At 56.1% G+C, this 15,405-nt stretch overlaps 3 protein-coding genes across 3 annotated transcripts; 2 read left to right on the top strand and 1 right to left on the bottom strand.

Moving 5' to 3' along the window:
• Positions 1-1,447: 1,447 nt before the first annotated feature.
• On the top strand, positions 1,448-2,014 carry SLS55_004416 (uncharacterized protein; the record flags this gene model as incomplete). The annotated part of the gene is made up of 3 exons (XM_066775874.1): positions 1,448-1,452; positions 1,499-1,505; positions 1,616-2,014. 3 exons carry the CDS (start codon positions 1,448-1,450, stop codon positions 2,012-2,014), a joined length of 411 nt encoding a protein of 136 aa, XP_066633755.1.
• A 99-nt stretch (positions 2,015-2,113) lies between these two features.
• SLS55_004415 (uncharacterized protein) lies at positions 2,114-3,614 on the bottom strand (the record flags this gene model as incomplete). The annotated part of the gene is made up of 2 exons (XM_066775873.1): positions 2,114-3,574; positions 3,609-3,614. 2 exons carry the CDS (start codon positions 3,612-3,614, stop codon positions 2,114-2,116), a joined length of 1,467 nt encoding a protein of 488 aa, XP_066633754.1.
• A 9,258-nt stretch (positions 3,615-12,872) lies between these two features.
• On the top strand, positions 12,873-14,647 carry SLS55_004414 (uncharacterized protein; the record flags this gene model as incomplete). Its single annotated transcript, XM_066775872.1, is given in 2 exon segments — positions 12,873-13,398; positions 13,416-14,647. The coding sequence occupies 2 exon segments, from the start codon at positions 12,873-12,875 to the stop codon at positions 14,645-14,647; spliced, it is 1,758 nt and encodes a 585-aa protein (XP_066633753.1).
• Between the last annotated feature and the right edge of the window lie 758 nt (positions 14,648-15,405).

Raw genomic sequence — 15,405 nt, 5'->3', positions numbered from 1 at the left:
TTTTTCTTCTACTGTGAGCGGAAAAGTTTCCGTGTTTTACTTGTGAGTTTGTTTAAAAAGTGTTGATAAGAGACTGCCGCCACAAGCTGCATGGACTGTTCGGTCCTTACACGCTGTCCAAGCCGTTTCGCGTAGGTCAGCGCGGCACCAACATACTCAAGGAGTTATCATTACGTACACTAAGCTAGAATGACGATGCAGTGCGGTAACCGCCTGTCACGGTCATGCGTGGCCTTAATGGCTGTCCGGTGTCGGCAACAGCATGCAGTGTGCTCGAAGAATCGAGAAACCTGAAACGCTTTTAGATAAGACTCCAATATATAACGGTCCAATCAGTGGGAAGGGGCGGCTCGAATGTGCCATGATAGGGAGTGGAGGTATCGAGATAAGGAGTGTGAAGATACGGGATGCGTGGAAAGAATGATCCGGAACGCTGGCGGCTCGAATGGTCCGTTTTAGGAAAAGGTCGGCTGGGCGGTTACAATACGCCAGTTCCGGAAAGGCTGATCGCCACGCCACATCAACCACTCCACACCATGGTTCTTGGCGGATAACGTTGTAGAACTCTCTGGTAGAGCGGTTTCAATTACCTCTTTTGCTATCTACCTACACAATGCTAGTTGACGTCTATAAATGCACAATCCACACCACCAAACCGCCGCCCTTTCTCCCCACCGCTCAAAACCATCCTCATCACTCCATCAACTACCAACCCCCGTAAAGCTCCAAAACACTACCATCTACGCCCACCATGAGCACTCCCGCAGTCGCCGCTCCCACCCCCGCCAACATCCGCCCCCCAGCGGGCCCCGACACCACGTGCACCACCACCACCAACAACAACAACACATCATCACCACAACCGCCCTCCCCCGTCAAGTTCGACCCAACCACGCACCTCGCCTACACGCCCCCCGCCCACACCGTCACCCTCCCGGAGATATCCCTCCCGCCGTCCCCCCTCTCCGCCGTCGCCTGCACGGAGCCCTTCCCGCTCCTCTCGCACGCCGCCATCCAGCAGCACCGCCGCGAGATCTTCCACCCGACCACGCTCGCCAACTGCCTGCACGCGACGCACCCGGGGTCCGCGTACGTGCGGGGCATGGCGCCCCGCTACGCGCCCTTCGTCCACGACTTCTGGCACTCCCCCGAGGTGCTGGCGATCGTGAGCAGGCACGCGGGCGTGGACCTCGTCCCGGCGATGGAGTACGAGGTGGCTCATACGAATGTTCAGTTGGGTCCGGACGGGCTGCCGGGCGTGTGGGGGGTGCCGGTGGAGCCGCCGGCCGCGACGGAGGGGGCGGTGGAGGCGTTTGCGGCGGGGAAGGGAGGTGGTGGTGGTGGTGATGGGAAACGGAATATCGTCGAGTGGCACAAGGACTCGCATCCGTTCGTGTGCGTGGTGATGCTGTCGGACGCGCGCAACATGCTGGGCGGGGAGACGGAGATGCGGTGCGGCGGGGACGACGGGCGGACGGTCAAGGTGCGGGCGCCGCAGATGGTGTGTTGAGACCTCTCTTTATTTCTCTCTCTCACATTTTTACGATACGTTTACTCCCACCGATTCGACGGAAAAACGCGTGTGCTGATGGAAATCCCGCGGGATGGGAAACAGGGCGGCGCCGTCATCCTCCAGGGCCGATACATCGAACACACGGCGCTTCCGACGACCAACATGCCCGAGCGCATCACCATCGTGACGTCGTTCCGGCCGCGCGACCCGACGCTGCTCGACGAGACGACGAACCTCAATACGCGCGACAAGTCGCACCTGACGGAGCTGTACTACCAGTGGACGACGTACCGGCTGGACGTGCTGGCGCAGCGGGCGCGCGCGGCGGCGGAGGGGCTGCGGGAGAAGTATGCGGAGAACGTGCGGGAGTCGGACAGGGAGGGGAAGCCGGGCATGTGTCGGGTGGAGACGGTGAAGTTTGCGGAGGTCGAGGCGTGGGTGAAAGAGCAGACGCTGTATCTGCAACAGACGCTATTTGAGATGAGGGCGTTGGAACAGTAGTAGTAGCGGTGACTGGCTCACTTTTGTGGTTTGCCGGAGGTGACGGTACGAATTTCTTTCTTATTTTTTTTATGCGTTTTTGCGGGGCCCCTTTATTCCTCATCCAAGTAGTATCAAATCCAATCTCTTCCATCCACATGAATACATCACAGAATCGTGCATGGCCTCCTGGTCTTTTCTGCTCCAAGTGTTCGCCAGGACTTGCTGCGCCCGCTGGAAGTGCTTCATCCGGAACCGTTTTTCCAGCTGCTGGAGGCGGAAGATAACGTAGTGCCGTTCCCAGACCTGGTCCCCCATGAGTTCCCTGCCGCATATGCCAATGGGCCAAAGAAGAGCGCTGTCGAACGCGGATCCCTCGGAGAGCTGCTGAATGAGCTGGATTGCCGACGAAGCGAGCGAGCTGGATGATTTCGGATCGACGTCTTCGAAATTCGTGAACGATCCTGGGTCTCCACCAAAAGATTGGCGGCGGTAGATCCTCGCCGTGACTCTGTAGAGCTGCGAGATGATGTCACGGTCCTTGGAATACTCGCCTCCCCTCGCTGTCGAGACGTCCGGCCTCGCGGTCTCCGACCCGGCGGCTTTGCGGTTCAGAGCCTCGACGTCCGCCTTTGCGCCGTGGAAATCGACCAGACAGAGACTCGGAAGCCAATCCAACCTGCCGTTCCACGCCTCGATGTCGCCCTCCGAGACAGTGGTGTCCTGCGCGCTGATGCGAGCGATGAGGCTCGGGAAGTAGTACCTCGACTGCTGGTCGTGGATCGTCTCGTGCGGAAACGGGTCGTCCGATATGGAGGAGACGGCGCGCACGTAGAAGTCGGACGCCGTCGGCACTCCAAGCGAGGTGGATCGCACGAGGTCGTTGTACAGGAAACAGTTGTACAGGAACCGGAACGCCTCGACGGAGAGGGGGTGCTGCTTGTGGGCGCCGTTGTTGAAACCAAGGAAGTGCCGACGGAAGAGCCAGTCTATGAATTCTAGGTGTGGCCGGAAATTCTCTTCGCCCATCAGCATATCGTAGAGAAGGAACAAGGTGGCGCTCGTCAGGAGGGGCAGGAAGTCTGCCGCGTCCAAGTTCTCGGCAGAGGGGATGGTGGAATGGTGCATTGTTGGCTGCGGTAAGCTGCCGTTGGCGGTGTCGGTGACGCTTTGCTGGTTGGTGTTGTTGTACCGCTCCAGGACTCTTCTGCAACCACTCAAGGCCCGTTGTCGCAGTTTGAGCGTTTCCCTTTCCATCCCAGACCAGCCGTAGTCCCAGATGCGGGCGCCGCTTACCGTGAGGAGCGAGTCCAGAACCATACGGCTCTGCATGGCAATGGGGAGAAGAACGGACAGGAATGGATTCGTTGGGCCTGAGAAGGTTGGATATGTTCTTGAGAAGCATCCGATGTAGTATTCCAGCAACAATGATTCGGCAGAGTCCAGCGAATGCGGAGATAAGACCTTGAGTTGTTCAACAGTCGTAGACCCTTCAAGCTCTTGATCGTCCTCAGTTGATACGAATGCAGGGGTGTGATCGTGTCTTATGCTGGGTTTTGGTGCAGCGAAGCTTCCCGAGGGCTCGTTCCTGCGGACCGGCGGTATCATGGGAGACGTCCATGATTCGCTGGGTTGGCCCTTTGCGCGTTTCCCGGCGCCCCTCCTCTTCATCCCCACTCTTCTCTGGTCTTCTTCCCAGACGAGCCTCGGCATCCTGTCACAGACCAAACCAAGTCTCCTACAGTTGCCACAAGGGAATTCGGTACTATCGCACTTCTTCTTCCTACCAGTCGTTGGTTCTTCAATCGCAAGCTTTGATTCGGAGGTCATCATACCGGTCCCTGCATGTCCAGCAGCCGTCTCTTGTCCGGCCCCTGCACCCCGGTGGTTCCACCTTCGTGCTCATGTTGTAATCCGTCCTTTCATGCACCGCACAAAGAAACACGCTTGGTAGTAGTGGCAGAAGAACAACAAGAAAGAAGAGACGGTAGCGAGATAGCGGCTAGCGTTAAAGACTGAATGAATGAAGAAGATGGGAGGTTTGCAGGAAATGATAAGCGATTCCGCTAAAAGTATTACGGAGGTGGCATGCTACCGAGTTATCTGGATGTGGGGCATGAGTCAAATGACCGGCGTATAGCTTAAACCCTTTCGAGGCATAGAGTCCCCACCGCCACTCAACTGCACGCCCCCTTGTCCCCATCAGCATCATCACCTACAGCTCGTCTGTTTCTCCTTCGGTCGAGAGGGAGGCATTAGAGCACAGGGCATACTCTCTATTCTGAAATGATGCGGGCCAGAGCGGAGTGAAGACGGCGAGGGTGGTTTGGGCGTTCACCACCAAGGGTCTTGTTGTTTCTCGTAACATTGTAACGGTTGTTGCTACCTCGCCCTTGATCGTAGAAATACCACTGCGGTTCGATGGGGTTATATGTTTGGCGAGGGCGGGGCGGATGAGAGCCGCAGCGGGGTAAGGGCAGGGTTTCGGCGGGAAACATGGTTGTCATCCCCGCCCTGCGATCCAGTAGTGCGTGGGAAGGACGGACCATGGGTGCACGGTTGGCAAGCTGCTAATAATCTTGAGTACGCGCCATGGAATAATAATAATGAGTGAGTTGTCTGTCGGACCGTATCCTTCACCCACCTGGCTGTGGTGCGTTTCTTGGCTCTTTCTTATCGTCGGACCTGGTTTTCCGGGTGCCACACCTCGCTCGATGATAGGCAAGTAGCACCTCGGTAAACACTTTTCTATTACCCCATTAATCCAAGCTAGCCCTACTTATCAGGTACATGTGTCCTCCAACGGAGAGCTAAGCGGCAGATCATCTTCTGTACTTTGGTCCCACTGACATGCTTGCCAACCATCCACAACGATAAGAACACACGAATGCCTCGTCGGGCAGCCCGAGCGCGGCTACCACCCTTGGCTACAGCTACCTGGAGAATATCCCTCACCTTTGATATACCCTCGACATCTGATAAGATGACGCTTTATGATGCGGGAGCTTCTCGCATCTCGAACAGAAAGCCCTCTCGATCGGCGTACAAGTACAACGGTGCATACAACCGATGACGTGTCAGCCACATGGGTGATAACAGCACCAATCGTCATGCCACACTCGCAGCCCAGCTGCTTTTCGCAAGCCTGGCCGCAAGCAAAAAGTTTGTTTTTACATTGCTAACGGCAGACCTTCTCTTTCCGGATGAAGCATTGCCGTCACAGTGTCTCAGTATCTCGAGTGTCAACGATCCTGGACGGTCATGCTCACGAGGAACCTTTTAGAAAGCCTGAACAACGTCCGCATCTTGACCAAGTGCTTTGGAAAGCTCTCCAAGTGAGCTGCCACGACTCGTGCAACGAAAACCAAAAAGAGTGAGGATGATCGAGCTGGCGACAAGACGATTTCCCATCCCTTGTTATCTTTGTACGCTCAGTATCTTTTGTGCCAAGAGGTGATAGATTGGGCAGGGGTTTCACTGCCTTGAGATTTCCTATATCTGTTACGAACGCATTCCATCATCACCAACCAAGGTGTGTCCGTCAATCTGCGACCTCGTATCTATCTCACCGTTTTTACCACATGCTGTTGCAGTGATAGCTCTTCGAACAGCTATTCGCAGACATGTCTTATCATGGATGCACGGCGCTTACAAACCAAAGATAGCTTACTTGCAGAAACCGTGCTTCGGGAGATGGCCTTACATGCGGATTCAAGCCGAGAAGACCACGTCAGATACGCTCGTTGGAGCAGCCTGAGTACCAAGGCCAAGAGAGGGATCGCGGCTCAGCAGATTCTGTATTACAGGTATACATTCCTTGTCAGACCACCTCCTTACAACTAGCCACAGGGTCGGCACCAAACCCAGTATGAACCGCATGTATGCTGAGACTGGCATACACGGAACCGTAGAAGATGGTTTTCATGAGGTGTTCGGTCGGTTTCTCAATAGTAGTGACGAGTAGCAAGACACCCGGCAATGCTTCAAAGCCTATAAAGCATAGGTGACCATTCATAATTAAACACCATCTAGATTAGCGCGCCATATCTTACCACCCAAACGTCTCCGTATGCAGCGCAATACTCTCCATCCGTCTCGACCTCACCACCATCTCCATCTGCAGCCGCGCCACCGCATTCGACAACTCGATCTTCAAGCCCTCCGGCCCACACCCCAGCACAAACGCCCGCCTCCCCCTCATCATCCCGGGCAACAACGCCCCAATATCCGGCCGCTCGCGATGCAAGTTGAGCCCGCTCCTCCTCTCCACCTCCACCCCTTCCTCCACAACACCATCCTTGCCATCACCACCATCATCACCACCACCGCCACGCCCACAGCACCTCGCCCGTTGTTCAGTACCCTCATACACCGGCGGCGGCAACGCCGGCATCATCTGCTGCTTCACCTCCCCCACCTCAACCTCGCTCTCACTCGCACTAACCAATCCCCCCGCGGCACCGCCGCTGCCCCCGCCGCCCCTCGTCGCATACACATCCACCACCACCACCTTCCCGCCTCCTCCCCCGCCCTCCCCCACCATCCCCACCGCCGCCTCCACCTCCTCCCGTATCCACTCCACACACTCCGCCTTGCGCACGACCCACACCAACCGCACATTCCGCACGCGACAGCGCGGCGACGCGCCCGCTGCCATGCGCCGACACAGGCTCACCAGCCACGGCACCGCGGCCGTCACGCCCGTCCCGCCCGCGACGAGGACGACGGTGTCGACGGCGTCGTGCAGCGCGGGGATGCGCGAGCCGCGGCTGTGCGGGCCGTCGATGAGGGTGCGGAGGATGGGGAGGGGGGCGGCCGCCGGACCGCGCATGTCGTTCGCTGTGGTTGTTGTTGCCGGCTGCGTCTGCGCCATATGCGATCCAAACGACGTCACCGACGACGCCGCCGTCACCGACCCCGCCGCCGAAACTGCGGGGCTGTGCTCCCTCGTCGCCGCCAGCGCGGCGAGGCGCGACGTGAAGCCCGCGTGCGTGCGGACGAGGAACGTCATCGCGTTGCCCACGTTTCCTGTCGGCACGGACGCGATGGTGAAGGGGTGGTTGTCGAGGAGCGACAGCGCGGGCATGCGGAGGAAGGCGTGGTCGCCGGGCTTCCAGCGCAGCGTCGCGGGGACGTGCACGCGGACTTTGGTGATGGCGCCGGGGAGGGGCTCGAGGGTGGTGGGGTAGCCGGCGAGGAAGATGAGGGAGCGGGTGGAGAGGAGGAGGCGGAGGGCGGATTGGGTGCCGAGGATGAAGAGGGTGATGTAGGTGTAGATGGGCTGTTGAGGGGGGCGGGTTGGTTAGTGGGGTGGTGGGGACGGTTTTGAGGGAGAGGGGAGGGGGAGAGCGTACGGAGATGTATTCGCCGTTGATGTGCCAGGCGAGGATGCCGATGAAGGCGAGGCCGAGGAAGATGTGGGTGTAGACGAAGAGCTCGTAGAAGGTGCGGCGGAGGCGGGGGATGGAGAGGGCGATGAGCCAGAGGAAGAGGAAGTAGAGGATGGTTCCGGATAGCTGGGATTGGGTTAGTGGGGCGGTGTGGGAAGGTGATGGTGAGTGAGGCTTACCTCGCGCTTTTGGTTGATGTATAGCTGGGCGAGGTAGTTAACTCCGCCATCTTTGATTGGTGCGTAAAGGTGAGGGACCTGTCCGAAAGTCAGTGACATGTAACAGGCTGGAGTAAAGTCTTCTCACCGCGTGGGTGGTAGCAAGGGCGAATATCAAGCCACCGACGTATCGGTGCAAAATGTTGAGCTTGGTGTAGCAGATTCCCGTCAACACAGTGACGATGTTGACTTTGCCGCCGAGGGCGATCAGAAGCGGCATCAGAGCCGAGATGCAGAGAGCGCATCGTACTGATAGAGGCGGAGATCCAAAGCGAAAGTGCGAGCGTAGGTAGTCCTGTTCCGGGAAGACGAGACAGGCAAAAAAGGCGGTGGACAAACTGAGCAGGGCGAGGATGCCAAAAGAGGGTAAGGCGTGTAAGCGTCCAGTGAAGCGTCGGTATATCACTGAACGATATCGCGCTACAACTCTGTCTGTCCAGCTTGACCCAGATCCTGAAGCGTCTCTTCTGATCCACCGCCGCGTATGGTAGTCTTTGAAAAGGTAGATGAGGTTTGCAAGGGTGAAGAGAACGCCCCAGGATAGGTAGTAGCAGAGAGTCCAGTAACCATAGTCAATCTGACTGATCAAGCTTGTCTCCCTGTACGATTCATTCCAACCAGCAGCGAAAGCATCGCACGAGTCGTTCATGCAGTGAGAGTCGGTGATGGGCAGATCAGCGTAGGGTGTACCGCTGGGAAGTGGTCCATCTGGCCACCGGTTTGGAGGCATGGCTGAGTAACAGAAAGGCGAGACAGCGTGAAACAAGTCCAGTTCAGGATGCAAACTGGCGATCCCGTAGTAAGCTTCGGGGCAGATGATTTAACAGAAAATAATAATGCAGGGCTCATGTGTTGGAAAAAAGCGTTTGTATGTGCTGGCCAGAATTGTTTGCATTGGCCGATATATTAACTATCGGGGCCAAGACAACCGCCGGGCCGCAGGCGCCGTATCGGACAAGTCTGGCGTGTTTGTGGAGCCGAAGTCATGCTGAGACATCAATCCATAGGCTCTCAGAGCTTTGCCAGGTGATGTAGCTGCTGGCAAGAATTATGAGAAGATTACACTCGCACGAGAGCTCAGGCGGAAACGCCGACGCTAGAGTTGGCCTGACTGCCTGCAGCATGGCTGAGTCCAGCAGCATCACTTGGGCATCACAAGGCCATCGGGGGTTGCAGAGCAGAGCTGGAGGAGGTCGGATCTCCTCCAGCCGTTATCGAGCCGGATGCAGATCAGTTCCAAACACGGCGTGACGCAATAAAGGCCGATTCTGCTCCTCTTGAGCCTCAAACAGGGATGCGCCCAGCTCCAGGCCGAATTAAAAAGAAAGCTCGCACTCCTCCTGCTTTGCCTCTCGACATGGCCCTCGCGCCGCCCTCCTCACCTCAGCCGTAATCAGCCTTTTACGAGAGGCGGCTGTGGGCGGCGCATAAGATTTCCCCAGTTTTTATCTCGCAGGATGGAGCATATAGGCTGGCGGTGTCAAGACCTTGATGGCCCGGAGCCGAGGTGCAGATATTGGGCTCGTACGACGTGCCCTCTACAAGCTTTCCCACTGAAACGGACGGGGAGCCCTAGATCTCACCGCACTGATCGATGTGCGTACGGGCTCGCGCCGAATCGGGATGTTTCATACGCCTATTGGGCCACGAGACGGCGCTAGACAAGCCGCCTGGAACGTGCAGAATTCCCATAAATGTACACGCCATCCATCGGAGAGTCGGCGTTTGTCCTCGCCGCAGCGCTCGCCAATGGGAGTCGTCTGGTTTAACTCAGTTCCTCGCCGGGCCTTCGGAGCGGCATTCCGCCAGCCGACTACACCGCACGCGTTATCAGCTGAGCGACGATATTGCCAGATTGAAAGGCGCCTCACACAATCACTACAAGCTGCAGGACCGAATCAGTGTCTCCTCAGGTCGACACGGCTCGGATGTGGCCGAGCTGCATTGGTATAACGTCATATGCGGTTGATGGTCGAGGCGCAGCTGTCATCACGCCTTCCTGCGCCGCCCTCCGCTTCCACTGCGGGCTGCAGATCGCGGTGCGACCTCTGCGCCCCTTCTGACGCGGCAGGGCGTCAAGCCACCTTGCTCAAGCACACGGGAGCGAGGAAGGGGCACGTCGGTGAGCCTAAACCCTATTTCGACAGCTAGCCATCCATACTTTGATCCTTCACACTAGAGCACCGCATATCCAAAATGAAACACGGCGGATTCACGACATTTCTTTTTCCCGACTCGCATTATCGTAGCCTAAAAACAAAGCAATCAGCCCTTCGCAAACTGATCATTCCGATTCCTTCGTCGCACCCTTCAACCATGGCACCCATCATCCTGCTTCGCGGCACCGCTCTGTTGCGCATACCCTCCGAACACCATCTCGCCAACCAGAATCCCTCCGATCACCCCGACGAAAACCCCGACTTTGAACGTCATCACCGCTAACATCCTGCATGAGTCGACAAGTTTAGTCATCAACAGCCACAGAGCCAACCCTACGACGGCAAAAAGAATAGCAGGACAAGGGGAAGAAAGAGACAATGGAAAAACCACACTACTCACAACAAATACTTACCTACCCCAACGCCGCCCTCCCCCCTCCAGCACCCCATCCCTCCACCACCACCGCTCGCCCTCCGCACCGACCGCAGCAGCAGCAGCAGGCATCACCGCCCTCAACGACAACGGCTCCCCCTCCTCCTCCTCCTCCTCCTCCTCCTCCGCCCCATACCTCCCTTCTCCACATCCACATCGTCGCCACGAACGCTGCCGCGCCGCGCTTCATTCCCATCCATCATCGACTTCCACGAACTCGCGACCACCACCAACCACCCCGACGGTCGTCCATGCATTGCCGTTCTCTTTTTGCCCGTGTCCTTCTTGATTTCGAACCGCGCCCCGCAACTGCGCCGAGGACACGGTGGAAGACGCTGAGTGCGAAGAGGAGGAAGGAGCAGGGCCGCCGGCGTAGGTGGTGGGGGTGGTGGGGGTGGTGGTTGTGCAGTTGGGGAAGAGGGGGGGGGAAGGTCGTTCGTGCTGGATATGGAGGTTGTGGGCGTGAGCGATGGCATGGCTGGTATGGCTGTTGCAGTAGAGGCGGGCGGCATGTCCATGTCCAATTGTTGCTATGGGTGGGGGCGGACGAGGATCGTTCGGTTGTTGCAGGTAGGTATGGGTTTGGTCGGGAGTTGCGACTTGCACGCTTCTGCATCCGGACAATGCAGAAGGGACGGACGGACGGTCTGTCTGGGTCGGGGGTTGACCGCCCGGCGCGGGACCGAAGTGAAGTTCGGCGACTGCCCATGAAAACGGCTGTTCCTGGGCTGAACAATTAAGCGGTAGGTTGCTTGACCTTGCGGGCGTGCACGAGAGCATTTTTCAGAAGGAAGAGTCAGAGGTAGGTGGCAGGTGGCGGTGCAGAATTGCCTCATTGGGTTTTCGTGAGCAAGTTTGCGGCGGTTGGAGCAGTCAATCCTCCAACACTGCGACTTCAGTTTTGTGGGTAAGTGTAATTTATCGTTCGGATGACTGCATTCTGCGGGTGCATCCTGCATCAGAAACGTGCTCGATTCCCATAAGCTGATCACGATACATGCTTGTGAAGGTAACCTCAAGCTCATCGCCCTGGACCTCACTAGCTCTCCAGCTTGGTTTTCCTTACTCCCAACCTGACCTAAGCCCCTTACGGCCAAGACCATTCGTTATTTCCCCGTCCAGTACCACGGTAGCATCCCAGCCCTTCGGTCCTTTGAGACCAAAATAGAAGCACGACGTCAACCCGTTCGAATCAGTCCGCTTCTTGCCTATACGAGCGTACACGAGAGATTTTCCTGCTCAATCACGTATATTTCTTATTTGCAGCTCAACATCAGAGACCATGCTCCACTTGGAATTCCCAATGACTGAACAAACCTTGAGACTTGTATTTGGTCCAAAAGACACAATCAGTTCAGGGAATCCGGTCCCGCGACACCATCTCCCGTGAAAGTACCCTCCCTCCCTACAACGAAAACACGCATAAGTCCGCAACACCACCCATCAACCAAGCCATCCAGCCAAAATCGCATAAAGCACCGCGACCAACCGCACAACAATACCGCCCACCACTGCCATATTCCTCGCCGCCCTCCTCATCGGCCGATGCGTCTCAACCCCAGCTCACCCTCGTGTTGACGATTACCAAGCGCCTCCGGATACGCGGCGCGCGACCAGCTCCTCGGCGAACGCTGCTGCCAGGGGATTCCGTTATGGCGACGCACGCAGTCGCCCCCCAGCACGCGCTCGAAAAGTCTGCGCGGGTCAACGTGCCGCCGCCGCTGTTGTTGTGCCGTTGCGCCGCCGCAAGGGAGTGCCAGAGAGCGCCCATTCTTCGGCGCCGCCGCGCTGGCTTGGGTCGGAGCCGTGGTGGCACACCGGCCCTGGGTGAGGTGCTCGAACGCATGTTTGAGGGAGAGGGTGCCCGTGCGGAGAGGCTGAGAGCGAGGACGGCGAAGGAGCGGGTGCGCGGGAGGTGATGGGGGTTGCGAGCGTGTCGGTAAGGTTGCACATTGGTTGATGGGGAGGACGGTCCCGGTCGAGGGAGTGGGTTGGTGTGGGTCGATTGGGAAGTGGTAGGTGGAAAGGGTAGGTGGAGGTGATGGCGGGAAGCTGCTTGTACGAGCTGCTGCTCTCAGTAATGCCATATCACCCATTCTTACCCTTTATGAGAGATGACTAATCCCCGTTTCATCGGCGTGAGTAAAATGGAAGGGTTGTTGCTCATCACGATACCCGGTGAAGATGATGAATGTTTCCTCAATTTTCAGAGTAATAAGGTATCTCGCGCCTCGACTGCAGATACCGCTTTGCGAATCGGTGGGGTGGACGCCACCAGCTGAAGTGACAACCAATCGTGACTGCGGCACAATATTGGTTACACCACTCTGTCAGCATGCATGTGTCGACGGGTGCTTGATACCCCGCACCTGCTTTATCTCCCGCACTTATCTCAGCCTGACCCCCTCAGCTCCGCTCCTGAGAACTTGCGGTGAACATGAGTCCTCTCCACCACTTCACTGAGGAGCCTGAAGAGATGGACGGAGACTCTCGCACAGTAGGATCAACCAATCGGATTAGTTCCTCCGACAATCATACCGGCGAGCCAGAGAAATGGTCAGAATGGGAGTGGACCCGAGGAATCTTGGAGCAGTGAGCCGTCTGACACATTGCCTATCATTTTACCAACATTGCTGATGGATAGTGCGCAGAAGTAAAATAACACACTGGCAGTCCAAGATGGAACTACGCATCAAGGAGTTTAGAGAGCATGCGAACAGCGCTGAATGGGAGGAGATCGAACGCAGCCGCACAGAGATGCAGCTTTTACTTGAGAAAGCTCGAACCGAACAAGAAAAGCGACACCCCAATCGAATAACTGACGGCGGGGCACAAGCGTCCATTCGGGCAAATATCAAGAAAGGGCTGGACAACGCTGCTCAAGTGACGTACCATTACGTTAAGATGTTGGACGTAATGGTCAGTCAGGCTCCTGAGCTTGTGGCCGTGGCATATGGCGCAGTCAAAATCATTCTTGCCGTTCAAGTCAATCATCAAGAGGTGCGAGAGAAAGTTCCGGCATTCATGAAGCAAGCAAGTACCGAATTCGAGGCGCTGGACCACCTGACCGCCTACCGTCCGAGCAAGAACCTGGTATCTGCAGTTGCCCAGGCCTACAATCTGTACATCAAATTTCTTGCAAAAGCCGTCAAACTGTACACCGAGTGTCTACCAAGTAAGGCTCTATTCGCATACGTCATATCCGGTACTGATAAATACTAGAAAGGCTTTGGAAAGCCACGATTCACCCGTGGAAAAACAGGTTCCAGGACATCGTTAGCAATATTGAGGAAACCTTCCGCTTAATCCACAAGGTAGCCCAGCTTCACGGGCTCGTGGACAGTCATTTGAGCCTCCAATTGAACCGACAAGCTCTCGAGATGCTCAAAAACCAGCAGTCTCAAAGTGACCGTATGCTCGCCTTACTCGAGAAAATTTCTCAGACGGTGTCAATAAGTTTCAACAAAGCCGAGGACGTCCGAGAAACAGCCACGGCTGTCCGAAAACGAGTCAACGAGGTCATAGACCAGCCACAAGTTGATCGTTCACATGCCGAGCGATCAAGTCAGGATGCTCCGCAATTCGAAGATGGCAGCACGAACTCTTCTCAATCAGTCAACCAGATACTGGATGTTTTGTTTCCAGAAATGGTACAAGAGGAAAGTTCGAACGAATCCAATCGCCGCACAAGAGCTATCATGGAGTTCCCATCCATGCACAGATACAAAGCCAAACAGAAAATGTCGCTCCGGTCTGAGCAGCTTATCACTTGGCTCAAGTCTCCAACTTCACAACTATTGTGGCTTGACGGAAGCAACCTCTTGACCCAATCGGATTGCAACATGATGTTTACCAACCCTCTTATCCTTGCTGCCGAGGGAAGCTTTGACTCCACCATTGTCCTTCGCTATAGACACAGAGGAACCACTTCTGTAGCGGCCTATACCACACTTGTACAGTCCCTGGTATCTCAAAGCTTGAAGCAGAACCCGGAGATATTTCACCAAATCAGTCCCCGCATGACAAAAGAGAGGGTAAAGGACCTGGATTCTCTTTGGGACCTCCTCGACGCATGCCTTCAGTTGATAAATGCGTCCTGTGTCTACATGATCATCGACGGTGTCGATGAACTTGGTGGAGAGCATCCTCAGCAAGAAGAGTTTGTCAACCACATGAACCGAATCCTGAACACACCAGGTATGCTGGTCAAGGTGTTGTTGACGGCCACCCTGCAACGAAACGAGCGCCTGGATACTGTGATATCCGCAAGTATTCTTCATTCGCAAATAATACGAAGGTCCCCAGTACGGACGCTCTCTATCGACGGCATGGAGACGGGATTTCCCCTTTTGTCCCACGAATTGGTCCGACTGCAAGAGCGGAAGTGCGGCTCCATCGCCTTCAACCGACTTCCATATCTGTACAGTCCTGGCTCCACCATCTTCGAGTGGTAACAGGGCAACCTCACTGCCTTCATTGTATCGGAGCTCTTTGGCATGGAAGCCACGCCGACCGGTGCTCTAAGTCCTCTCACGCTGCGAGTGTGGAGTGTGGGTCACAACAAAGCCTACTTCAGCAAGGTCTTTCGTGAAGTTCGGATCCATCAATTTCACGGGGAAAAAAAGATTTCAGATCTCAAACACATTCCTTCCGGATACTTACCCAACGAGCCGAAACACCGCAAACAGCTTTGCAATCGAGGGCGACGCTACTGGCTGTTGGGGCAAGGCGCACATTACATGCAAGTTTCAACGCCAACCGTAAGATGACCCATTCTACTAGCAGACTCCTACTGATTAATGGCCACAGGGCACTACTCGCGTAATGGTGGATCAACGTTCAGGTGCCATGCGTGAGACCACGGACGAGAACGTCGCCGACCAATATCCCCAGATGAGCAGTGCGGATGTCAAATCCGGGCTGCTCCTTGTTTGCCCACATCTTCTTGGGGTGTTCAGCTTGCAAAGCAGTCGATGGTGTACGTGTGCAGCGTTCGATCCTCCATTCGCATACTAATCCTCACGAAGTTAGTGCCAACGTCAATGACATTGAGAACATTGCCTTCCCAAGTGATCCATTCGGGAGGTTGTATCTGGATGCATACATAATCGAACTTCTGAAAGGATCCTTTCACCCAAGGACAGCAGGTACAGGCATCCGTATTCTGCTTCAAGGCCCACCGGGTTCAGGAAAGTCGTATGCAGCGAAGTGT

Source organism: Diplodia seriata (genome assembly GCF_021436955.1).
Source record: "Diplodia seriata strain FDS-637 chromosome Unknown scaffold_4, whole genome shotgun sequence".
Classification (NCBI taxonomy): Eukaryota; Fungi; Ascomycota; class Dothideomycetes; order Botryosphaeriales; family Botryosphaeriaceae; genus Diplodia; species Diplodia seriata.
The sequence above is the reverse complement of the archived record's forward strand: the minus strand, read 5'-3'. Positions and strand labels throughout refer to the sequence as shown.